Source organism: Oreochromis aureus, linkage group 20, assembly GCF_013358895.1.
Source record: "Oreochromis aureus strain Israel breed Guangdong linkage group 20, ZZ_aureus, whole genome shotgun sequence".
NCBI classification, from domain to species: domain Eukaryota; kingdom Metazoa; phylum Chordata; class Actinopteri; order Cichliformes; family Cichlidae; genus Oreochromis; species Oreochromis aureus.
In genome coordinates this window covers 24,496,367-24,520,533 of record NC_052961.1, presented here as the reverse complement: position 1 = coordinate 24,520,533, position 24,167 = coordinate 24,496,367, and the positions used below count along the sequence as shown (strand labels likewise).

Here is a 24,167-nt window from a genome sequence, read left to right as displayed (position 1 = left end):
TCAGATTTGGAATTATTACGGCTTTATTAATCATAGGCTAAATTCAAAAAGCAGACATTCAGCAACAGTTAAACATAGTATAGCAGCGGGAATAGGCGAATTGACAAGAAACTGGGTGAACTCCACACCATGCATTCAGCTCTTGAGTACAAGGGTGCTGTATTAACTGTAAGTTGAAAGTTTGCTCAACTGTTGAGGGTAAAAGTGAGACTTTGCTTTCCAGAAATCTGTTCTGGAAACTGATATGTGTGCGTTTCCAGAGATTTTGAGGAAAACCAAAACCTAAATTAAAGAGTGCAGAGAGGCTTGAGAGGAAAAAAAAAGTCAAAACAATTAGTCAAAGAGAAAAAGTGTAAAGGATATAATGTAGGTCTATGTTTATTATTCATTTAGACAAGTCTGGTGTTTCATTGCAACAGATGGAAATGTTTTCATCAATCAAAAGTTTACTTCATCACCAAGGCATAGCTTTATGGAAGAAAATAAAACACTTCATTGTTCTTTCCCCCTCTTTGCTTCCAAGGCTGATAAAAGAAAAACTGCTTTTTTGTTTCCCTGTCCATCACTCAAATTCCAGTTAGACCCTACATGAAGATCAAACAGCAAAAGTCCAGAAGAAAAGGACAGGTTAGCTTGCAACCATGTGACAGTGAAACCTTCTGCCATTTTAAAAAACCCTGACCAAAAACAAACTTAAAGCAAAAAAAAAAAAAGGAAAGAAAAAACAAAACAAAAAAGGAAAATGAGATAAAATCAAATGCCACTCTTCATTGGTGGTGGGTCAAATACCAAAAACATTTTAGTTATTGTACCCCAAAGAGAGGGGGAGGAGTTTAAAGCCAAAAAATAGGATCACCCCAAAACAGAATTTGTAAGCTGTTCCCATCAACAAAAACTATAATTTCTGCTTTTCACATGAATCATTATATTCAGCTGGCCTTTTTTTTTTTTGATAATCTACAGCATCATAAAGAGACAGATGCCTTGATGGTGACAGCTGTGAATGGTTGTGGCTGGGTGGCCGGCCGAGCCCTGCATCTTTTTTCTCAAGCTTCCTGAAACAAAACAAGTTGTGATCTCAACTCTAGTCTATAAAGAGTTTGAATCAAAGTGTAAATTCTGTTTTGTGTGCCCTCCCCAACCTTTGACAGCACGGTATTTCTGTGTTAAACTTTACAGAGATCAATCTTTTTTTTTTTCCCTTTTTTTTTTTTTTTTTTTTTTTTAAACTACACCAGTTTCTGTTTAAAGATAATTTGAAGATGTCATATGGGAGTGGGAGTTAAGTAGGAAGCGTGGTGTATACACTGTGAGTATCAGTGTGTAAAAAGAGTAAATTTTTGTTCAGCTGGTATGTGTCCAGATGATAGTTGCAGGGGCGTTTTGTGTTTGAGGGGTTGTGGTTTGAGGTTGGCCATTAGGGCAAAGAGTTCAACAAATCCTGCAGGAAGAGATCCGGGTCTGGAATTTCAGAGAGGAGACCTGAAAAACAAAGAGTTTAATGGTAACATTCGACCAACATTACAGTTTATTATTTACACCAGATAAAAAGTGTCATAAATTAAAAGAAAAATGGCATCAGAGAAGACGAAAATCAACTGTGAAGCTTGTTTATACTTCTGCACTGAATAAAACAAATCCTCTGATTCGCTGACAGCATTTATTAGGGATCAATTTCACTACCAAAACCTTCTTTGTTGGTGGGCTTTCTCCTTTGAGATCATTTATCTTGTCTAAAGAAGAAGTAGTACCAGCCAGAAACATGTAGGTGTGCGTGCATACTGACCTACAACATCAAAGAACTCTGACAGGGATTCAGCAGGCATGAGTTCATCCTGGAAAGCCCTGAGCACACGCTCTGAGGCCTCATAGATGGGCATGTCATTGTGACGGACATATTCTGCCAGTGAGAAGGACCAGCCGCCCTCTGTGTTGCTGGTTGGTACTTTCTGTAAAAACAAAATCAAGAGCAGAAGAGGAAATTGTAGTATATTATCTAATTATCTAATGTCAGTGTTCCCGTTAGATTGAAAATGTCCCTAAAAGAAAAACAAAACAAACAATATTCTGAATTCTGTTTTTACAGGTAATGATTCCTATTTGTACAAATCATCCCCAAAACTGAATACAATCAAAAGAGCATAATACCATCGTTTTACAGTATCGACAGGCAAAATACCTTACCCTGAACATGTCGTAGACCAGGTCCACCAGGCCCCAGAAGAGAAGAGGTGAGCGATACACTGCATATTCCTTTGGTGTTTTATCTGTGACTCTGAGAATAGATAAGAGAAGATGAGGATGAAGACCTTCTGAAATAAATACAGGACACAGTTTGCTCCTTTTTTTTTTTTGATAAACTCTGACCTCCTTTACTGGTCAATACTCACATCTTAGATGTATTCAAAATAACATTACACTAGTGAAAAAGTTTCCTGTTGTATTTGGTGGCAAACAAATTAATAATTTGGCACTGAACTTGCTCCCTGCTTGAAAGATTGAATTAATATCACAGACAAAGGTGCCCTGCACTGGGAGTAAAACAAATGGAGACAGGAAAGGAAAAGTCTCATACTTGTTTGCACAGGCTGCCGAGACTTTACGGGCATGCGCGGTGACCAGAAGTCTCCGCAGGAAGTACAGACGAGAACTTCTCCACCGTTCGGGTGGCATGATGTGCATGGCCAGGATGGTGTAATAGTGGGGCCCTTCAACTTCATATGAGCTTTCAACCCATTTCTCACATGGCTGCTCCTGGAAACTCTGCAGGTTCTTCTCCTCTCGGGACGTAGCCCTTGTACTACAGTGACAGAATTTGCAAAGTCAAATTAGGTGAAATGGGAATGAGAACTATTAGCTGTAAAGTCAAACTTTGGATTTGTGTTTTACTACAAGCCTCATCATTGCCACACATGTATCAACTCAGCATTGATAGTGATTAAATGTTTGCGAGTATTTTCTGTGCACATCAAAAATGTACATACGTGTTGAGGACATAGAGAACAGTGTGGATGATGTAGGGGATGAGGTGGATGTTGCTCTCTCGACCTCCGCCTCCTGTGTCCACGCTGAATGACTGCTCGGTAGCAAAGCGAAGGAACAGCAGTTTGGTATCGTGGATGTTGAGTTGGTATGTGGGCTCTCGCTGGCCTGTGCACTCCTGAAGATATGTGTTGTGCCTGTGCAGTGAAAGAATTTGGTTGAAGAAATTGTGCCACATGAAGAAAATGTTCTCTCTAATTTATGCTGATTTTTTCTTTTAACCTTGCTAGGCATGTAGCAAAGGCTGATTCTGGCACATGTGGCCCCCACACAGGAAGCAGGCCATTGCACTTGGTGTTAGCGTTCTGGAGAGCAGCACTGTCCCATTCCTCTCGCCCACGAGCCAGCCTAAAAAAGGTAAAAATAACAGGCACATATTACAACAAATGAAAAGTGAGGCTACAGAAAGAATGTAAGGGGTACTCTAAACATCACCACAGAGTAAATGCTGGTGTTTGTAGCTACCTGACTGCTGCCAGATGGCAGTCATAGTGGACTATGTTAAAGTGCGACACAGTGCTGTAGCCCTGCTGCTTGCGAGGCTTGTTTTCAAATTCCTCCAAGGCCACACGCTTTGTGAAAGTGTAAATACCCAGGACTTTGGTTGGCTAGTGAAAGAAAAACAATAATGAAAATGAGAACTGAAACAACACAACAAATTTCAGCATGCCAAGAAAACCAGCAAGTCAGACTGATAAGAGTATCATTTAAATTATCTACAATTTGGCTACTGATACTTTAACTAGGATTCAAACTAAAGAGTGCAACACCAGACCTCTTTAGTGCTAAATAATGTCAAACCTCCCTAAATCCTTGATGTGCTGTTATACCTGGAACTTGTAACCTTCTCTACAGATACAGCAGGTCAAGCCTGGTTCCTCTATCAGCTCTTCCATTTGCTTCAACAGTGAGGTCTTTGTCACCACCTGCCCCTTTTCATTGGTCTGAAAGGCAAACACATAAAGCTTACAATAAAATCCACATATCAATTAAAGTCTGTGGTAATAAAACAAAAAAAGAAAAAAAAATACCGTCATGCCAAGAGTTCCCAGAGCCTTCTGCCTCATAGCCATAGCCATGCGCTTTTTCTCAGCTCTGGTTTCTCTGCGGGCTGCTTCAATCTTCAAGTTGACATCACTGTGTTCCCTCAGAGCCTCTAGAAGGTTCTCTGCTAGAGTTCCTATGCCTTCATCACTGGATACCTGCTCCAGCTTGTGCAAGTTTGTTATTGAATCTGTGCCTATGAGGACCTAGACAAAAGAAGATGACACTCAGTTATATTAGGGAGACAGGTTATGTGTTTATAAAAAGAACTGTCTGAGTTGACTCCAGTTTAGTCTAATATTCAAAGCATCCTGTACCTGTGTGGGGGGATGCTGGGTAGCCAAACCACGGAGAAGTCTGAGAATAAAGGGTAGAGCAGGTCTAGAGAGGAATTTCTTCCAGACATCAGCATCCAGACTGATGAGAGATTTTAGAAAAAAAGAAAAAAAAAGAGGTTAAAAACAAAAAATTCTTGCATTTGTATCCAAAATATTTACCTACAAGAGACCTACTTTTTGGCATTTGGGATATGTTTCTTCATGTAGTCCAGTGCACTCTGTGTGATTCCTATTTGCAGAATAAGATCTTTCAGTTGATGGCCATTGCTGTTATTTTTGATTCCAGCAGCGATTTTACAGAAGCAGTCCAAAAACACTTTGTCATCAGCACTATGCTCCTCGTCGTACCTTAAAGAAACAAAAAACAAACACAAAAAACAAGAGTCAATTTTACTAAATTAATTATAAACCGTGCTTATTAGTAAGTAAAAGCTGAGTGCTCACTTGTCAAAGTTGCAACATGGTTTGAAGCGTTCCACCAAAATCCTCATCTTCTCCAGTTCGCCAAATGACAGGTATGGAATAATGCGCAGAAGACCCTGGAGCACGCTGGGGTTGGAGCGCACAAACAGGGTGTTGATCTGGTCTAACAACATGACAAGCTGATCTTTGTCTCCTGTGAGCAGAAGGTTACCCTGCAAAGGACAAGACGGTTTCTAATTAAAAAAAACAACAACAACAACAGGAAGAAAAAAAAAAAGGCAAATACAAGGACATCTTTTTCAGGCTCTGATTTTATGATTGTGTCAGGAGATAAAATGTGCTTAAGATTGCTACCTTGTCCTCTGAAATCTCAGCATTGGCCTCATCCAGAATTATCTCCATGATGCTCAGGACTTGCTCTGCTATGGAGGCTCCACCACTATCCTTACTCTCTTGTTCTGCCACCAAGGCCTGAAGGAAAAATAACATTTAAAAAAAAAGAAAAGAAATAAAAATAAAAATATATTGATATATATTTAAATACACAATCTGGAAACTGAGTCACAACAATCAGCACAAGACTCACCAAGTTTAGAGTTCCCAGCATGACGTTGAGTGTGTTCATCTCTGGTTTTACAAGCTGCTGCCTATTGATCTTCACCTTCACACAGTAACTGAACAACTTCAGCAAAACCTGGGGGAGAAAAAAAAGAAGAAGAAAAAAATATTTTTTTTATTCTAATTTAAGGCACTATATGAATTTAATTCTAAATGATAGTGACATATATATTCTAGATGACCAGAATGTGTTTTTAGTAATTCAAAGAAGAGTTTCAAATTACAAATAAATTACAGTTTGCATTGATGATTGGAGAATAAAGAATGGTATTATTTCAAAACGCCTTCTGACACAAAAATACTGTCTTACGGTGAGCAGATGTCTTCCTTGTTTAAAGTCTTTGATTCCAGACAGGCGGTTGAGCATACACTCGAGTCCTCCACACTGTGCCATCACTCCTGCCATCTTGTACACTTCTTCATCATCCTCCTCCTCATCTGTAATTAGGTCAATTAAAACATCTGCATCTCATTCTGTGCATACAGGTACATATGATGGCCAAGAATACATACAGCAATAATTATATTAAGAGCAAAACCTGATAGATCTCAAATAAACAAGAACAAGCTTGACCCTAATTATGAAGATACACCAAAACAAATCAAACCTGTAGTTGAATCCAGTGACTCTATGAACTCCTCAGTAGCATCTCCAAGTAGTCCTCTCATGCGATAGATGATTCTCATTGGCTCACCCTTTTGGGGGAGGACAAGATCAATGCACTGTGAGTACCATTAATTCTTTAAAGGACTGTAAGCATTTCATGACAATTTGCATGATTCCAAATGTTTTTAAAAGTGTAATTAATTAATAGAAAACGCGATTCTCACCTCATTTGTAGGACACCACACCTTCTTATAGACCTCTGCCACTGACAAATCCAAACTAATGATTTTGTTGTTTACCAGAAGCTGGAAAAAAACAAAAAACAAAACAAAACACCAGCATCTGGTAAATTTTCCTTGAACTGTGTCACCTTTTATAATTTCACAAGAAAATGAAACATTCAAAGCAGCTCAAATGTAAGGTTACTTTACCTCCATGCCACTGTCATCTTCAAGAAGAGCCACCAGGTCGCAGTCTTGGCAGATCTTGTTTTTGATGTCTCTCATCAGAGGACCGATGCCGGGCTCGTTGCTGCTGTAGGGGTTTCCTGGCATGCGACCCTGCAAGAAGTCCTCTTGCTGAGGATCCTTTTCCAGAGTCACAAAGAACTCTGTCACCTCATTCTCTTCCTAGACAGTGAATAAAACAAATGCTCCAGATGAAGACAAATTCTGCTTCAAACCAGTTTCCAAAATTACATAAGCATGTCACTTCATCATCTTTACTCACAGCTCAAAGTATGTATGTTAAAACACAAACTACACTCAAATATATTTGTATATAATTACTTTTTATTACTTGATCATTAATCTCATGTCATGTCTCTCTCATGTCAAGAAAAGCAGCAGGATGTTGCACTTGAAAGCCTCGAATCAGTCAAATGAAAATCACTTTTATGATTTAATGAAAATTAGTGAACATTATCTTAAAATTTAAGACAAATTATTTGTTGCAGCTCTAATCGAGGTAAAGGCAACTCACAGGATAGATGATGCTGCAGAGTCTCTCAAAAATGAACACAGGTGTTCTGTAGTCATCCAGGTTGTACCGCTTTGCAGTCTCTATGCACACTGCCATGAAAGCTTTGGTTTCAGACTCGGTTCCTATGAACAATAAAAGACATACATTAAAAAAAAAATACTTAGCACAATATTCAATTTACCAAATAAGAATATTATTATCATTTTTCAAAACATAATTAAATTTATAATTATTGTCAATGCCCACCTGTCGTCATGTCTTCCAGCATCTCAAGTAGCATATCCTGAGTTTCATCAATGAGTTTGGTTCGCTGAACCACCAACTTCCTCAGGCACAGATAACCATTAAGCACCGTGCCAACCAACCTACTTTTGAAATGCCGCTTAATGGACTCCACTTCCACAAAAGATGACAGCAATCCTAAAAAACACACACAGAACAAAAATAAATAAATAAATAAATCAGGAAAGTCTGAATCAGCTGCAGCTTTACTTGTAATCTGTACCACTCAATCTGTATGTATTCTGAAAATCTAAAGATGGAAACTAACATACCAGTCAAGCTCTTGAGGGCGTAGCCTTGCTGCAAGTCTGTGCTCAGTGTAGCCTCCTCAAGAGCCAACAGATTGGCTATTTCCTGATCAGAGCAATAAAAAAGATAAGATACTGAAAAAGGAGGATCTAGTGACACTTTAGTTGGTTAAAATTGGGAAAAGAAGAGGACTATGAAGACACTAAATTAAAAACACCAGAGTTTATCTGACTATAAAATTACATTTTTTGAACGTTAAAATAATACCTTGGTGATCAGGTTGCCAATGTAGGGTAGGACTCCCCGGGCAGCCAGATAAATCTTCCAGTGTGTTGGCTTAATCAGCTTCTGGTACAGGCCGAGATACTCCACTGCACACTCTCCAGCGACACTCAGTTCATCCAGATAACTTGAAGAAAGACAGTTTTTTGATCACTTTAACAGTTTTCATCCAGCAACAAGTGAGCTGCCTGACATATTTTGTTCCATTTACAATATTAAACACCAAATTATGTTTTTCTTTAACACTTTATCAGTAAAGTATTTAAAATAATATTATTTTGCTGCCCGATAATTCATTTTTCAGCAAGTATAAAATCATGGAAATACATCATATGAGCTATTCATCTTTAATTAGTTATGCTATATTGTTATGTATATCCAAGTTCACTGGGATTATCAACCTAATTTATTCATATGAAATTCAAAATAGAGCATGTCATCTCTGTTAGACTTGCTGGCTTTCTGTTGAGACTCATACCTGGTGAGCAGGTCCAGGACCTGTTGCTTGCGGCTGGGGATTGTGGTAAGTGCCTCCACAATAGTGCAAGCTGCCTGTCTTGCAGCCTGGGTGGCAGGTGTGAAAAGAACCTGCAAAAAGTAGAGCTAAGGTTAGCATTTATTAAGAAATTGCATTTACCGGTTTGTGAACTAACCAACAAAGCAAACAACATTTTACTGTTTTTTTTTGTTTTGTTTTTTTAAATTGTTACCTGTCGCAGCCAGTTGTTGTGGCTCAGTTTAAGCAGGCGTGGGAAAAGGCCTTCTCCTTTTCTAGACCTCATGAACTGCTTCCACTTCCACACATACTTCTCAAGCAGATACTGTTTCCGTAACTCAGCCTTCCCCTGAGGTTTTGACATCGTTTCCTGACCTGCGATAGACAACAATGAGAAGTTTATCGAGCGCTCCTATTTCATTAAATACAATAAATGAATAAACCTGTGACACTCAGATAATGTAAACTGTTCAGACATGGTACTTACATCTTGCTGGAAGACACTTTTTCCAGGCCTCATAAGATGCTTTGGGATCTTTTTTGAGCCAGAGTTGGGCCTGGGCGTGGATTTCATTACTGTAGGGCCTGACTGTAGTCAGAGACTCAATAGCAGCATCCTTTAAACAGAAAACACACATAACTTTGTTAGGTGGCATGATACAACCAAGTGGTAACCAACACAACAGAGATGCTTAAATTTATCAATTTTAAACATGCAGCAAAAAAATGTACCTTGTTCTTCTTGCTAGTAGGAGCAGGGGGCTTAATCAGCTTTTGCAGGATTCTCAGGCACATCAGTGTGATGTTTTCCACCACTACAGGTGTCTTTATGTTCACAGACATGAGGAACAGGCTGAGGGCTACATATGGGGAAGGAGAGAGGAAAAAAAAAAAGATACAACACTATTAGTCAAAGACCCTTAACTGCTTTAATCCAACAAAACCTCTTTCAAAATAATATTAAAGGAAATAAGGATAAGAAGACCGATAGTTCCAGGTGTTGGATCAACACCAGACAATCTGGACCGAGACTGATTTGATCAGACAAAAATAACCAAACCACCCCAAATTTATGGTTTTCAGGGTTTTTATTGGTTTTTAGCAGGGTTTTGTTGTTGTTGTTGTTTTTTAATTGTTTTTATCATTAACTCTGTTTTCCCTGGGTCTTTTCCCGTGTGTTAGGAATAAATCTTCTTTTTTTGGTACCGGTACTGGTTTTATTTTGTTGTATTTATCCACAACACCTTAAAGGCCATCTGTGAAAATATTGTCGGACATAAACTGGTCCGTGGTGCAAAAAAGGTTGGGGACCGCTGCCTTAGCCATACAAATGATCCATCAGTAGAATACATCATATACATGTTTTATTAGATCAATGTTGTAGACATAAATTAATTGTTATAGACAATCAATGCACAACATAATTAAAGTATATTATTAAGGCTTACCACAACGCAACCGTAATTCCCAGCATCCACCCTCTTTTGAAATGGAGTCCGTCAGCAGCAGCATTTCATACTGCAAATTACTAACCTGATGGGGGAAAAACAAAAAAATATATAGTGTGTGTATTTTAAAATCTGCCCTCTTCATAGTAAAGTTCATAGTCACAGTGACTCTGCAAAAAATCACAAAAACAATGTTTCTTGGGTTTAAATTACTTTCAGTATGACCTTTGAGACTTACGAGATCAGGATTGGCCCAGTGACCTTTGAGGGCAGCTGACACCTTGGCAATGATCAGATCGTTCATCTGCTGAGTAGCTTCTGGGTGATCTCTGAAGCAAAGGAGAGAGAGAGAGAAAGGAAAAAAAACAAACATGTAAGGATACAGGAGACCAAATGACAGCGGAACACCATTACATACAGTGTGTATTAACACAAAGTTAAAAAGCTAAAAGCTGAGATTTCAATGTTATCATTCCAACAACTTACAATACTATCATTGCTTATATGTGGAACTGAAGTCAGGCAATTAATTGTCACAAGAAAATATGTGAAGGAAAGGACATACCTAGTAAGGAGACAGACTAGCTGGCGCACCTCCTCCCTCATAGCTGCTGTACCTCGACGCAAGTTATACTCAAACAGCTCACGGATGAGACCCTGAAGGACTAGGATCTGCCGAAGGGCTGGATTGGTGGCCAGTGCGCGGAGCAGTGTGATGCAATGACCTGTAACAGCTGAGGCACAGCCGTAACACTTGGTTGAAGATGTATGGCCACAGCCCAGCACAGAGAGGGCGCGGTACTGACTGGCAGTGAAGGTGGGCTGGTGGCTACTGTTGCTCCGAGATGACTTAGTGGCAGCCTCTCTTTGTTGTAGGTCATACTCCAAGAGCTCTTTACGAGATGCAAGCACTTTCTGTAAACAAAGAAGGAAGGGGCACAATTATATGTGAGAAGGGAGAAAACAAGGGTACAGATACCAGGAAAACTAACTATGTTTTCTTCCTAACCTGTATAATCTTGGAGAGTTCATCAAATGAGGTCTTGCAATCTCCACTGTATTCCTGAGCCAGCTGCTGAATGTATCGGTTCACATTAGCAGAGGATGTACCAAGTCCTGCTCCTGCTCCAGTGTCATCCTGAAAGAAATAAAAGGCAAGAGAAAATATTGTCAGATAAAACTGTAGAAATAGAGCTAAAATCAAGACTGAAGAAAAACATAAATGATCTCTGCAGCATGTGCAGGTTGCATTAGTACAAACTGTGCTTATTTAGGTCAAGTGCTCTTTCAGTCCCTCTTTTGACTGACCTGGGGCTTCTCCGGTGCTGCCTCATTGACTTTGGACAAGAGACTCTCCAACTGAGGCCGGTGACCCATCAGCTGGTGGTAGACCCGGTCAGCTTTGTCCAGCAGGGTGTTAATGTTGGTCACAGCCTATACCAAAGCACCAGATTAAAAGATACAACATGAAGATGGAGGCAGAAATGGAGATTTTAAAAAAAATGTCAAGTGTAATGACGTCATTTATCTGTTTTACAAACTTTTTGTAGTCCGACTTTTAGGAATAGTAAGCCTATTTTTAACCAGTTCCTATAAATGCTTTTTTTGCCTTTTTTTTTTTTTTTTACCTTTTTCCTGTCTTCCTCATTTTCAATAGGATCCACAGCACAGCATGGTTTAGCATACAGCATGAAGTCAAATCGGGCATATTTGCAGAAACCACAGGCGTTGCACAGGAAGGGGTCTTTTTCATCATAGTTGATAGACCTGAAAAATGTCAACCACCAAGTAAAAATCCAATAAATCCAAAAGTGTCTTCAAGTCTTTGAGAACTGCAGAGGAAACATGCTGCTCACCTGCACTTGTGGCACTGATACACATTCTCACCGCAGTTGCCACACACACCGGGGTTGGCCGGTACAGAAGCACTGCAGCGTGGACACTGCAGGGTCTCAGTGGAAGCCTGGTAGTTCTCGTAGAAATCAGAAAACTCAATCATCAAGTTGGAAGCGACGATAGGTAAGGGAAGGTCAATCTTCACTTCCGTTTGTCCTGGGGTGAGCTGAACTTTCTTGGCTTTGTGCCAACGAGCAGGTCTTAAAAAAATAAATAAAATGAAACTTGCAAGGTAATACTACATCTTTGCACCTTAAAATTTCAGTATACCATAATAATATGAAAACTAAAGGCAAGAAAGAACAGCAGCCCTTTGCTGACATACTTATTCTTCAGCTCCACAATCGCCTGGACTGTCCTGTTGTTGTAATAGAGATTGATGGTGCGGACCATTTTGGTGCGTTTGAGGTCCCCAATCTTCACTGTGACTTTGCTGATGGTGTGGCTACCAATGAGCTTGACAACCTGTTGTGTGGTCGTATAGCGGGTGTCTACTTTGATGGATGACAGTTTTATATTCTGGTGGATGGAGATAAGCATAGTTTTAATTTTTCTTTTAAAACAATACTGAGCACTGTTTATACTTAGAGGGCCTAAGTTTAAAGGATCTTTCTATCAACATAACTGTAATTTCATCATTGTTTAACTAACCAGCTATGTTACACAGTTAATACTAAGATAGTTTTGCATCTGGCAGTGGGTTTTCAAATTCTGAAACCAATACCATGTCTCTTTAAGCTTTCCCCTCCTGTATACTTTTTAAAAGAATATGCCTGTTCTGTGAGGGTGTGTTTCACTCACGGAGAATGGAACTTCTGGATTGTTGCACACCAAGCAGGGGTCACTTTCCAGATAAAAGCCATCAAACTCCACTAATCCAGAGAGTGTGCTGCAGAAAAACCACATGTAAATTTATGTAGATGACGGCCAATAGTTGCATTCTCACTGTTATAAGATTGAATGTTTCGATTTAAGTATCTATCGACGTACTTGTAGATATTGGAGTTGGGGTGATTTGTCAGGATATGGTTCTGTGCTCTCAGGATTTCCACAGCCTTCTGGGAATACTCCTTCAGCTGGAGAAAAATAAATAAACAAGAAAAACAAAACAATTTCATCTTCTATCATAATCAAAGTGGTGTCTATGGTCTGTAGAGACAAATAAAAACACAAGCATCAGGATATGAACCCTTGTGTAATACTTTAAGGACAGAAACTAACCTTTTAATTGTAAATACTGAATTATTCCTCTTTGAAATGATATAGAAAATAGCCAAACTACAATTTTATTAAAAAAACTGCATGAAATACAGACAAGGATTTTAAAAAAAGAAAAAAGAAAAGAAAAAAATCTAACCTTTTTCTCAGTTTGAGGGGTTTTGAGTGAGAAGTAACCAAGTAGGTCGACAAACTGGGCAGCTTTACGGCCATATGCAGGAAGCTCTGGCCAGATAGCCCAAGTCAGTTCAAGCAGCAGCTCCTGCTGAGATTTGCTAGAGTTCCTGCGGAAGTACAAACAATATCAGCTGATCCATACATGTATTCAATTGTTAAAAAAGTGATGCAATAAGCCTTTTAAAGCTTTTGTTAAATAGACTAATTTTTAGACCAAACTTCCCAATGTACTAGGAGTATGTTTCTACAATACCTGTAGATATGCAGCGCCAAGCAGTGGGCTTGCCAGCGCACAGCAGATGAGTTTGACTCCAGCAAGAAACAGCGTAGGAACTGAATGAGCGTCTCCTTGTCTGCAAATTTGTTAAGCTGACTGACCAGAGCCATACAAAGCTGATCCTCCTGGCTGCCAACACCATCCCCTGTGGTCAGTCGACAAGCTACAATTAAATTCAGGATAATCTCATCGACCAATCATTTTACACCACTTTTATATCTTGTTCAGGTTCAAAGGAACACTGGAGCCCATTTCAGTACCCAATATGTGCTTCTACGCAAGTTGAATTTCTAAGAAGTACAACTAGTCATTTTTTATTTTCTCACCATCTTTTTCTTTCTCTTTGTCTTCTTTTTTGCTCTTTTTACTAGAAGACTTGCTCTGAGAGGACTGAGAGGCTCCTGTCTGTCCAGCACTACCAGAACCTCCACCTGAGAATGAGGATGAGGTAGAGGAAGAGCTGGCCAGCACCTTGCTGCCACACAGAGCACAGGAGAGGAGTTGCAGCAAAACTGGGGAAACGCCCTCATCCACTAAGAAACTGACTTGGAGCAAGAAGTACAAGACAGCTGTATGGCAAAAAAGAAAAGCAAAGACACAGAGACATAAATAGTTAGTACTTGTGTAAAACATTTGTTGCTTAAAAAATAAATAAGTAATCACAAACAACTTACAGTCATCCTTCATGCAGAACTTCTGCCAGTTGATTGTCCTTTGAGTGGCAATTTCAGCACAAGCTTTCAGGTGTTCCATCTGCAAAAATAAATAAAGCAATTTACAGTAAAGCATAGCAAAGAAAACAAAAAAAAAAAAACCCATTTATATAACCACAAACCAAACACATTCTAAAACCAATAAATTCAACACAGCACTGCAGCTTACCAAGACACAAAAAACAGGATAAAAACACAAACAAGTTCTAAGTAAACCTGTTTTATACAGAATGGATCCAGAGTAATGCAGAAGTGGTGCATTGTCTTATCAAGACACTCACCAGATTGATGAGTGTGTCATACTGTAGGGCTGAGCCAGATGAGGCGGTGACCACACCAGCCCGGAGGAAGATGCCCTGTTCCTCTAAAAGCTTTTTGATGCTGCGGACATGAGAGTCAAGAGTGTGCAGGTCTCGTAGCTGACGATATTTTTCCTTTGAGCCGCAGATGAACAGCAACAGTTTTCTGACTTGCCTCCTGACGAATGGTGTCTGTTGTATCATCAGATACTGGGAAAAATTGGAAAAAAATTAAGAGATCGAATTCTCTCTTTTGGAAAGACATAATAAAAAAATAACATGTATATGATGGCTTACTTCAGACAGATAGTAGAACCAGGAATGATCAAATACAGGAGGTGGGATACGTGGGTTGGCGTCAGCAATTTTCTTTATCTGATACGGCAGCCGAAGCACCATTTCAGTCAACAACTGGGAGTAGGCTTCAAACACATCAGCAGCATGCCCCTGATTGCAAAAACAATATATTGAGTTAATGTTAGAATTTGACAGACAAATAATCTTTTCCATTTTTAAAGGTTGAGATCATCTTACCTTTACATATTGGCGCAGGAAGAAGGGGCTCATGTCAGGGGGAGAGGAGGCTGTGTGTGTGCGGAGGAGCTGGCTGGCAGTCACTGGCTCTTCTTCACCCTGTTGACTCTTCCAAAATTCCAGAAGTGACTTGAGCACTTGGAGGCAATAGTCAATAGAACCCAGGCTGAGCAAGGCAGTTGCTGTGGCATTGGAGATGAGGGAGGATGACTAGAAGACAAAAGAGGGAAAGCCACTGACTTCAAAATTCATGACGTACAAAGTATAATAAAGTTGCATCATAGCCATGAAACTCTGTCATGATACAAATTATGTTATGGAGAATATTAAATTTGAGCAAAAATGAGATGTGATGAATGACTGCAATTGCTCATCAATTTTGAGCAGTTGTTGAGAGAGGCGCAAACCAAAAATGTCTGGCTCCACACTACATAGTGATTATAGTACAACTGTACCTCAGAGGAAGATTTGGATCCAGACTTTGTTCGAGACATGAAGACACTGAGCAGCCTCATGATGACCAAATGAACTTCATTTATGGAACTACGCTCATTCTTCTTGGAAACATCCTGCAGAGATATAACACGATTCAGTAAAATTCAAATATTCTGAGCCTGATACAAAATGAGGAAAGGACAAAACAACAGTTACCTTCTTGTGCATACCAAGCTCGGCAATGAGCTGTGCAAGCAGGTCATCCAAAGCACCTTTATCCTTTTCATCCTCACCGTCAAGGTCAGAGGTCAACATGAGGATAACTTGCATGTAAGGGATAGCTTGCACTCCACCTACATTGTGCAGCTGAGAAAGGTGCTGAAGCAAACGCTCCAGCAGCATAAGACGAACCATGTGCAACCTAATGAAAAACATAATCACATTTTTTACTAGTTAAACTATTAAGCTGAAATCACTTTTCATGATAATTGAATAAAAAGTAAATAATATTATCTGTCTTCCTTATGGTTGTGTTGTATCCACAGATAGTATAAATGAGTCTTCACATGGCAGATGTTCATTATCAATGGAGCCTTAACATAACCTAAACTAATCCAGATTCATGAATCTGACCTGTTGCTTGTGTGAATGTCTCCTTCAGTCTCTCCTTCACCTTCTGAGCCTTCACCTTCCTGCTGGGCTGTGGTGGTACTAATGGCTCCAGTGCTTGAACTCACGCTGCCTGGACCAGCAGGGTGGCCTTCTGCTGTTGTGTCTCCATATGCACTGCTGCGACCTGACACTGTACAAATGCATGAATAAAAGCAACTAAGCCATATGGAAACCTGGCAATGTAACACAGGGAAGGATTAGGTTTTATTTTAAACTGAAGAGTCATGTGTGCCCCTCAGGACTTTAAAGCGCAACAAAATGAGGCATGGGATAAGGGAAGGATAGGAAAGGTGACACACTATATTATAATCTGTAAACTTAGAGCTACCTTACTCAGAAGGTTATTGGGAATTAGAGAAAATTAATGTCTAAAGAGGTTTAAAGTCTAATACTTACTAAGGGGCTGAAAAGAACTGCATATAGAAGTTCCTACATATTTTAGATACTACCACTAATTCGGGGCATGCATATATAATGTTTTTAATATTAAACTGGCCTGTTTTACTTAAATCACCCACCACTGTGCTCCCCTGCTACAGAGTCGATAGCAGAACCTCCACTCTCTGAGCCCACGCTGCCGCCGTGCTCAGCTGGGGAGGTCCGCAATGTGGAACCATCAGTAGCAGCTGTGCTGCCCTCATCATCTGATGCCGGGGCTGAAATCATAGCAATAGCTGTAACAGTAAATACACCGCGGTCATCTGGCCAGGATACATGATCTTAGTTTATACTTGTGCACCAACAATGCAAAGAGCATGCAGTACAATCAAAAATAAGTGCTGCTGAACCCATTGTGACCAGTGTGGCATTAAATCAAAGGGGTTAATTTGGCCAGTTTACAGATATGAGCAGTACAACTACATGCTGTACCACTGATGAGCTTATGAGCTTCAAGTTAGGATAAAGTTATTTAATAATAATAATAATTTCCTTTTATTTAATTTAAAAATAAAAAGTTATTTTATTTTTGGAACTTTTAAAAACTGTTTGTTTGTTTAACTGACTTGCAACAGTGACTTGGCAAGCATTAGAAACTAGCTTCCGGTTGATCATGAAGATGGTCTTATTACCTGATGCAGTGGTGTCTGACAGGGTGCCAGCATCAAGTGAAGAGGAGCTTGGGGCCTGGCCAGACAGGCCTAGACTCTGAAGCCCAAGAGCACTGCTGCTACTGCCTAAAAACGTCAAAAATTGTGTTTAAGGACCGACTTCTAGGAGTGCCCAAACTTCCATTAAAATGTGTCAGGGTGAAACATTAAGTTTTGCAGAGCAGAACACTTCAAATAACTTTATCTGTGTAAAATTTTTGTGAGTATTTTTTTTTGAATAGCTAATGAGGGTTTAAATCACTCTGAAGGGTGGCAACTCATATAGCTACAAAAACAAACAAAAAAGCTTCAAAACAACTGTGTAAAAAATAAAATAAAAAAAATTGTAAGGCTCTATGAATTTCAAAGTTTAAGAAACTTAGAATAGTTTCAGCATACACAGGAAAGACTGTAATGCTGAGTAGGACGAGTAATAAGTCAGAGTCACACTAGTCACAAACTTATTACTTTATTTTGGATTTTCTGGTCACTTACCCTGTTGATCCTGCTGCAGGCTTAGAGCAATTGCTAACTCTACCATGGTTTCATCATCTGCATCAGGAGGTATGTCAAGCATGGGGGGGAAACCTTCGGCTCCAGCAAGCAGAGCCTCTAGGGGAGACGGATTTCCATTGTTGACATTTTCTGCTGTCTCCAGGACCATAGACTCGGACTGTGAAGCACAATAAAGGCATGTTTTACAATTTTTTCAACACACATATGTAATTTGTAGATAACTAAGATTTAAATGTGAAGATAGTCAAACAAGCCAAAGAAGAAAGGAATATAAGTGGCTTTAAAAAAAAGTTACTGCAGTTCATATTTATTGTCTATGTAGTGTGAGCTCAGAGGAACAATTTAGTCATAATTTAAATGAACAGAAGTGAATTACAAACTTTTTGACATCGTCAGAACTAGTTAGTTACTTAAAATATATCTTTGCGATGTTACAACATTATACTCTACATCCAGAATAATTCAGGAACAGGAAGATCATTTATACTTTTGCGATGAGTATCTCTACAACAGTCTAAAAAAATACTAGTCTAATGTCAGAAACAGCCTACAGCAGGGGTGTCCAACTCCAGGCGTAAAGGGCCGGTGTCCTGCAAGTTTTAGATCTCACTCTGGGTCAGCACACCTGAATCAAATGATTAGTTCATTACCAGGCCTCTGGAGAACTTCAAGACATGCTCAGGAGGTAATTTAGCCATTTAAATCAGCTGTATTGGATCAAGGACACATCTAAAACCTTCAGGACACCGGCCCTTGAGGCCTGGAGTTGGACCCCCCTGGCCTATAGACTGCTGCTCTTTGTCTCACCACCATCTCAAAGTCGCCATGGTCCACTTCATTTTGTTCTTGGCTCTCCTGTCGACCCTCTTCTCCACCAGTCAACACTGATGACTGCATTTTGTCATCTGCATCGTCGTCGTCATCATCATCCTTGTCTCCTGATAAAGGAGATCAACCACAAACATTTAGAGGATCCCTAAAGCCTTGTTAAAATGATAACTAATATGAGAAATCATATTTAATATTGTCCCAAAAAACTCAATCAAATATTCATGTACATCTAGTACCATTCAATTAATACTTTGAATTAAGCTTGAACAAACATACCCATAGGTGTGTTGGAACGTGGGGGAGATGGAAGGGTCACATGGCGTCGCTTGTTTCTTGGTCTAAGCACTCTGATCAGAGCCTGCTTGCAAGAAAAGCTGACAGCAGTGTCCTGTGAATTGTTAAATATAGACTGGTTACCTCATGACTTTGACAGTGATCCATGCAAGAGCTCCTTCTAATTGCCTAAAATCTTTAATATAAGCATGCTGCCTATTATTACCCTTGTAAAGCCATGTAAAAACAAATCTACTGATAAGGTACATACTACAGTAATTAAAATGTTCTTCAAGGAGAAGACCACCAATGAAAATATGCAATGACTGATCAATAAGACTGATATACTTACAGGACACAGTAACATCTGCATGTAGATTTTGGAGGCTACATTGATGTAATCCAGCTCACATGTGCAGTATGCATGGATAATGTCTACCAAGGCATTCACTGTTGCTTCCACATGAGTTAGACCTTAAATTTAAAATAAACAACTCATTTCCAGACTAGGGTTTCAGAACAGAACACAAATGTATTCGTGCTGTTGGGCATTGCAATACGTCTAAATGGTTTACATAAGATTTAAGTGAATCAACATTACTCACAACACATGTGTATACATGCATATACATTAGGGCTGCACGATTTTGCATAAAATGAGAATCACGATTTTTTTGCTTAGAATTGAGATCACGATTCTCTCACGATTTTCTTTTCCAATATAAATATTTATTGCACTTATTAACTGCACATCAACTTCGTAACAGTTGAAACTGAACACAAAAACAATAAATAAACATAAAAACAATAAATGCCTCACATTTTGTGGTTGCCGCAAAATGTTGTACTGCTTGAAATTCCGTCTCCACCGTTGCTCGACACTGCGTGTATAGAGCAGGTAGTGCAACAATAGAAAAATAGTTGCGGGACGGCACAGTGTAGCGTTTGTCTAGGGCAGGGGTGTCAAACTCAATTGCACAGGGGGCCAAAACTCAAGGCACACTTTAGGTCGCGGGCCAAACAAGATAAACATTTATTGAACACACTAAAACAATGTTTTTTAAACATAAATATGAATAAAAACAGACAGGAATATTATTCCAGATTAAAAAACTTAAAAAAAAATTAAATTTAACTTTAAATATTTTGCTCTTCATAAAAATAGATCCTGTCAAAATTATGCAAGTTAGAAATATGAACATGCTGCCAAAACCCCAGAAAAATAAAATGAAAGCATACACAAGGTTGGAGCCGCATGTAGACGAGCTGGGGCATTGCTTCAGGAATGGAACTAATAAACTGTGCAGGCCATTCAGTGTCGTACTTTCCCTCGAGTGTATCATTACACTGCAGCTCCATCTGAATCTGCACAGGTGCAGTTCAGCAAAGTCCGCTGACTTGGTTCAACATTACTTAGCAACAGGGAAAGTGAGGCAGGTTGCACTGGTACATTTGTGACAGCTTCACTTGAAATGCCTTCACCGCATCATACATGACATGTCCATGAACTGACAGATTTCCTTGCTGAGCTCAAAAACTCTATTGAGAATTTTTATCCCAACTCAGCCAACGGACCTCTGTATGATGAGGAATGTCGGCAAACTCTGAATCTATTTCCCACATAAAAGACTGAAATTGACAGTGATTTAAACTTTTAGCTCAGATAAAATTTACGGTTTATGCGTTACGGTGATCATTACATGCTCCATTTTAGGACTTTACCACACAGCGTTTCCTGGTGTATGATGCAGTGATATGCTGATAACTCACCGGTACAGTTCTCCTCCTGCATCTTTATTGGCATCCTGCTGACTAGTCCGCTTTTTTCCGCACAACACACGGTAGCGCCATCTGTTGTAATCCAACAAGTTTGTCCCAGGGCAGTTTCATGTCGGTTACACTTTGACATACTTTTTAAAAATGTCTTTTCCTGTCGTTGTCCTGTGCATCAATTTAATGTTCAATATTTCCACTCCACGGATGAAGATGGCCAGCTGTGCAATTTCCATCATGTCTATACTTTCATCCACAGCAATAAAGTGCATAATTTTGCTTCTTTCACACAACTGTGTTCTTAAATCAGTGGCCATCTCACACCCGATCAGCAATCATATTTCTCCTCAGGCTCACATTTGCCAAAATCTGCGTTTTGTCTGGACACAAGACGTCGCACACCTACATCATGCAGCTCTTCAGAGTGCCGGGCTGATTTGGCTATCTCCTCTGCTACAATAAAACTTGCTTTCACAACAGCTTCACTTTGTGATTTTGCTCTGATGAAAAAAGTCTGCTGAAATGTCAGATTCTTCTTTAGCTCTTCTACTTTCTGTAGTTTCTGCTCTGCATTTAGGTTTTTCAGCTTATTCTGACGTTTTGTCTCGTAGTGCCGTCTTAAATTAAATTCCTTAATTACAGCCACATTAACTCCACTAATAAGACACACGGGTTTACCAGCAATGTCTGTAAACATATATTCAGTCACCCACTGGCGCTGAAAGGCTCTGCTTTCAGAATCAACTTTTCTCTCCACCATTGTGAGCGGCTAGCTTCACAATAACAGAAGTTTGACTTGATTGACCGGGAATTCAATGTTCCCCGTCAGCCTAGCGTTCAGCAAGGAGGCTGTAGCGCTGCATTATGGGATCTGTAGTTTGTATATTATTAGCGCCTCATCTCGCTGGGTCATGCATAACAATAATAATACAGCTATATAAAATGATCTCGCGGGCCGGATATAAATGTACGCCGGGCCGGATGTGGCCCACGGGCCTAGACTTTGACACATGTGGTCTAGGGTGTTGATCATTTTCCTAAATCCCTCGTTTTGCACAGTGTTGATATATCTTTGGTCAGGTGATAAGTAATAGCCTCCGTAATTTCTTTGTGCCTGCGGGAGTTCGACGTGTAGGGAAGCGCTGTATAAGGTTCCCATTACTGATGTTTGGGTGGTTGGCCGGGACGGATTTTCTCCTGTCACTTTCTCGTCATCCCTGACGTGTTCTCCGTTGTTTTTTCCCTGCCAATTTGAGCATCACGGCACAGCTTCTGTATCAGGTGGTATAAGGCTCCGTCCTTGTCATTTGTTGAGCAGGAAGAGTGAGCGCTTGTTTTCATGCAGATTACGTCCCGGATCAAAATGCGGTGCAATCGTCGTCGTTGTCATTTTTTTTTTTTTTTTTTTTTAAATCGTTGTCATTTGGAAATGAGATCGCACAGAAGTATGAATCGAGATCGCGATTTTCTAACGATTAATCGTGCAGCCCTAAGATACATTTAACAATAAATGTTCTTGCAATGCATTGGGGACCCACAGTGTGGAACTTACCAGGCAAGCAAGCAGGAGCAAGAAAGGCATTCTTTGGTTTTAGGGCATGGAGCTTCCAGAAGTTATTCATCAGTTGTGCAATAAAATTACAGTTCTCACTATCCACATGCTTTTGTCCATCCTCTGTCACCTCTGAGTTAGTAAGAGAAAAACACCAATGAGTGTGACAATTATAAGTCAGTAAACTTCCAAGCTGTTTCATTGTAAGTAAAAAGTATCTTCTTCTGACTTTGACTCAAAATGACAAAAATCAAGTTTGTTTGTTATATGCTTACACAAGAATACATATAAAACATTCTATTCTTTGCCGACATTCTTCACAACAAGAAAAGCTTCTTACCCGAGTCGTGGTGCAATGATTTTGTTTCTGTGAAATGCACCAAGTTGTTGGGTCTCATGATTGCAATGGAGCGGGCAGTGATCACAAGTCTTTGGAAGACATCAGGGTCAAGCTCTTTCCCTTCCCGGCTGCAACTATTCAGACACTGCACCGCATTGCTCAGCAAGGACTGGTCCTGAGGAGAGCAGAGGGAGGGATAGTGGTTCAAGTGAGCATTAAGGTGTTTGGCTGTTAATGAAAATCAATACAATATACACATTTTTCAGATCATAATGAGCTAAACATTGTATGAATTTGGCCTCTTTTACTACCTTGTGATTGTGGTAGGCAGTACGGCTTGTGTGCAGACTGGCAAGAAGCCCCTTCGTCTGCTGCTGCACACCTACAGGTGTTGGCATCGACAGAAGTAAAGTTGCCAACTCCAGTGCTGCAGCCTTGTTTTTTTCCTATAGAGTTGACATGAATTAAAAATGCATCCTGAACACAAGCATGTAACAGGGATTCATTTATACAGAATTCTGCTTTTAAATGGCAATAAAAAAATCAAGTCTTCACAGGTTTACCTTTTCACTGGACGAACCAACTGCAAAACAGCTTTCCAAAGCTTCAAGGGAGCTGACCACCAACCTGAAATAGAGAAAGAACATCAATTCTGTATCTCCTGTGAATTATTCTTTAAATAACCAATCAAACAGGGAAAAAAAGCACTATTATTCTGCTGCTACTCTAAACGCCAAACAAAACTGAGTGCAAGAATAAATGTAGGGGAAAAATGTTTCTGTTGCTGCACAGGTGTGGAAATGGTGCATGGCATGTTCGGTTGCAGGCAAAGACAAACAAGCTGGCACACATGCACAAAACCATACAAACAAGCAGAGAAAGGGCAGTTACTAACCGGTCCAATGTTGATAAGGACTCAGTTTCACAACTTTTTATTGTAATTTTGGGAGCAAAAGAAAAAGAACAAAAATAAGTGTGAGGATCACGGAAAGAAACAAGTGGAAATAAATGATTCAGTTAAACAAAAGACACATGCAAGAAAAGATGATCACAAGAGCCATGCACTAAAACACACTAAAGAGAGCTCACTGGTGCTGCTCAAATTTCAGGGTTGTGTCCAACAACCCATACTACACAGCTGTATTCAATATATGCTTAGAAAGTGCAGTACAAGTTAAAATAACTTAAAAAAAAAACATCACATCTATGGCAATATATGTAATGCGCTTTGTCACAATATATACATCTTCACACAAAACTGAGGAACTGTAGACAAAACAATGTTTTGACTACTCTAGCAAAATATTTAGTTGTCAAATGAATGGACTTTATCAAAAAACAGTTATGATGAAACACTGACCCCCACAAATTAACCAAGTGGTTTTATATAAAGGTACTTAATGGATAACGGTCAAACTTTCTCATCAGTTCATTAGGAGTTTATTCAACCCAGGGGATTAAAAAGTGTGAATGCCAACAACTTGGGTTGACCTTTTCGCAGCCCAAATTGAAAAGCTCATACCTCTCTAATACAGTGCCACTAGTTGTAGTTGGGGTGGCTATGTCTCCATCAGAGGTCCCATTGGCCTGGTTGAGGCTGGGACTGCAGACATTGTTAACTGAGGCAGATGAGAAGTCTTCTGGTGGATCCTCAGGCCAGCCAAACTGCTCCTTGGTTTTTCCATAGATCTTAATCGAATCAAGCATGGTGACTCCAGCTGGGTCAACGGATGCTCCAACTTAAAAATTAACAAGACAGTGTA

At 39.7% G+C, this 24,167-nt stretch overlaps 1 protein-coding gene across 11 annotated transcripts in view; it reads right to left on the bottom strand.

The window, feature by feature from the left end:
- The window catches only part of ubr4 (ubiquitin protein ligase E3 component n-recognin 4), a 50,294-nt gene continuing 26,127 nt past the window's right edge, over positions 1-24,167 (bottom strand). For 5 of the 11 annotated variants that reach the window (XM_039604433.1, XM_039604439.1, XM_039604434.1 and 2 more), the window contains 58 exons: positions 23,927-24,143; positions 23,300-23,332; positions 22,968-23,031; positions 22,716-22,850; positions 22,405-22,579; positions 22,065-22,196; positions 19,092-19,213; positions 18,743-18,854; positions 18,443-18,573; positions 17,615-17,792; positions 17,102-17,206; positions 16,550-16,687; positions 15,993-16,161; positions 15,576-15,780; positions 15,380-15,493; positions 14,925-15,134; positions 14,688-14,837; positions 14,373-14,600; positions 14,053-14,131; positions 13,705-13,947; positions 13,355-13,541; positions 13,064-13,208; positions 12,697-12,782; positions 12,508-12,595; positions 12,032-12,225; positions 11,667-11,906; positions 11,439-11,577; positions 11,119-11,244; positions 10,820-10,948; positions 10,376-10,725; positions 10,049-10,139; positions 9,811-9,895; positions 9,095-9,222; positions 8,850-8,979; positions 8,577-8,737; positions 8,345-8,454; positions 7,852-7,993; positions 7,608-7,689; positions 7,300-7,473; positions 7,054-7,175; positions 6,504-6,701; positions 6,297-6,377; positions 6,074-6,161; positions 5,776-5,903; positions 5,434-5,541; positions 5,202-5,318; positions 4,869-5,059; positions 4,599-4,772; positions 4,404-4,503; positions 4,074-4,292; positions 3,873-3,986; positions 3,508-3,650; positions 3,265-3,390; positions 2,985-3,179; positions 2,576-2,800; positions 2,185-2,275; positions 1,787-1,949; positions 1-1,482 (listed from right to left, as the gene is read on the bottom strand). In XM_039604433.1, the coding sequence (XP_039460367.1) occupies positions 1,418-1,482; positions 1,787-1,949; positions 2,185-2,275; positions 2,576-2,800; positions 2,985-3,179; positions 3,265-3,390; positions 3,508-3,650; positions 3,873-3,986; positions 4,074-4,292; positions 4,404-4,503; positions 4,599-4,772; positions 4,869-5,059; positions 5,202-5,318; positions 5,434-5,541; positions 5,776-5,903; positions 6,074-6,161; positions 6,297-6,377; positions 6,504-6,701; positions 7,054-7,175; positions 7,300-7,473; positions 7,608-7,689; positions 7,852-7,993; positions 8,345-8,454; positions 8,577-8,737; positions 8,850-8,979; positions 9,095-9,222; positions 9,811-9,895; positions 10,049-10,139; positions 10,376-10,725; positions 10,820-10,948; positions 11,119-11,244; positions 11,439-11,577; positions 11,667-11,906; positions 12,032-12,225; positions 12,508-12,595; positions 12,697-12,782; positions 13,064-13,208; positions 13,355-13,541; positions 13,705-13,947; positions 14,053-14,131; positions 14,373-14,600; positions 14,688-14,837; positions 14,925-15,134; positions 15,380-15,493; positions 15,576-15,780; positions 15,993-16,161; positions 16,550-16,687; positions 17,102-17,206; positions 17,615-17,792; positions 18,443-18,573; positions 18,743-18,854; positions 19,092-19,213; positions 22,065-22,196; positions 22,405-22,579; positions 22,716-22,850; positions 22,968-23,031; positions 23,300-23,332; positions 23,927-24,143 (8,375 nt within the window). In that variant the 3' untranslated portion in view covers positions 1-1,417. The remainder of the gene's footprint in view (positions 1,483-1,786; positions 1,950-2,184; positions 2,276-2,575; positions 2,801-2,984; positions 3,180-3,264; positions 3,391-3,507; positions 3,651-3,872; positions 3,987-4,073; positions 4,293-4,403; positions 4,504-4,598; positions 4,773-4,868; positions 5,060-5,201; positions 5,319-5,433; positions 5,542-5,775; positions 5,904-6,073; positions 6,162-6,296; positions 6,378-6,503; positions 6,702-7,053; positions 7,176-7,299; positions 7,474-7,607; positions 7,690-7,851; positions 7,994-8,344; positions 8,455-8,576; positions 8,738-8,849; positions 8,980-9,094; positions 9,223-9,810; positions 9,896-10,048; positions 10,140-10,375; positions 10,726-10,819; positions 10,949-11,118; positions 11,245-11,438; positions 11,578-11,666; positions 11,907-12,031; positions 12,226-12,507; positions 12,596-12,696; positions 12,783-13,063; positions 13,209-13,354; positions 13,542-13,704; positions 13,948-14,052; positions 14,132-14,372; positions 14,601-14,687; positions 14,838-14,924; positions 15,135-15,379; positions 15,494-15,575; positions 15,781-15,992; positions 16,162-16,549; positions 16,688-17,101; positions 17,207-17,614; positions 17,793-18,442; positions 18,574-18,742; positions 18,855-19,091; positions 19,214-22,064; positions 22,197-22,404; positions 22,580-22,715; positions 22,851-22,967; positions 23,032-23,299; positions 23,333-23,926; positions 24,144-24,167) is intronic. The other 6 variants (XM_039604440.1, XM_039604443.1, XM_039604436.1 and 3 more) reach the window with 5 other exon arrangements.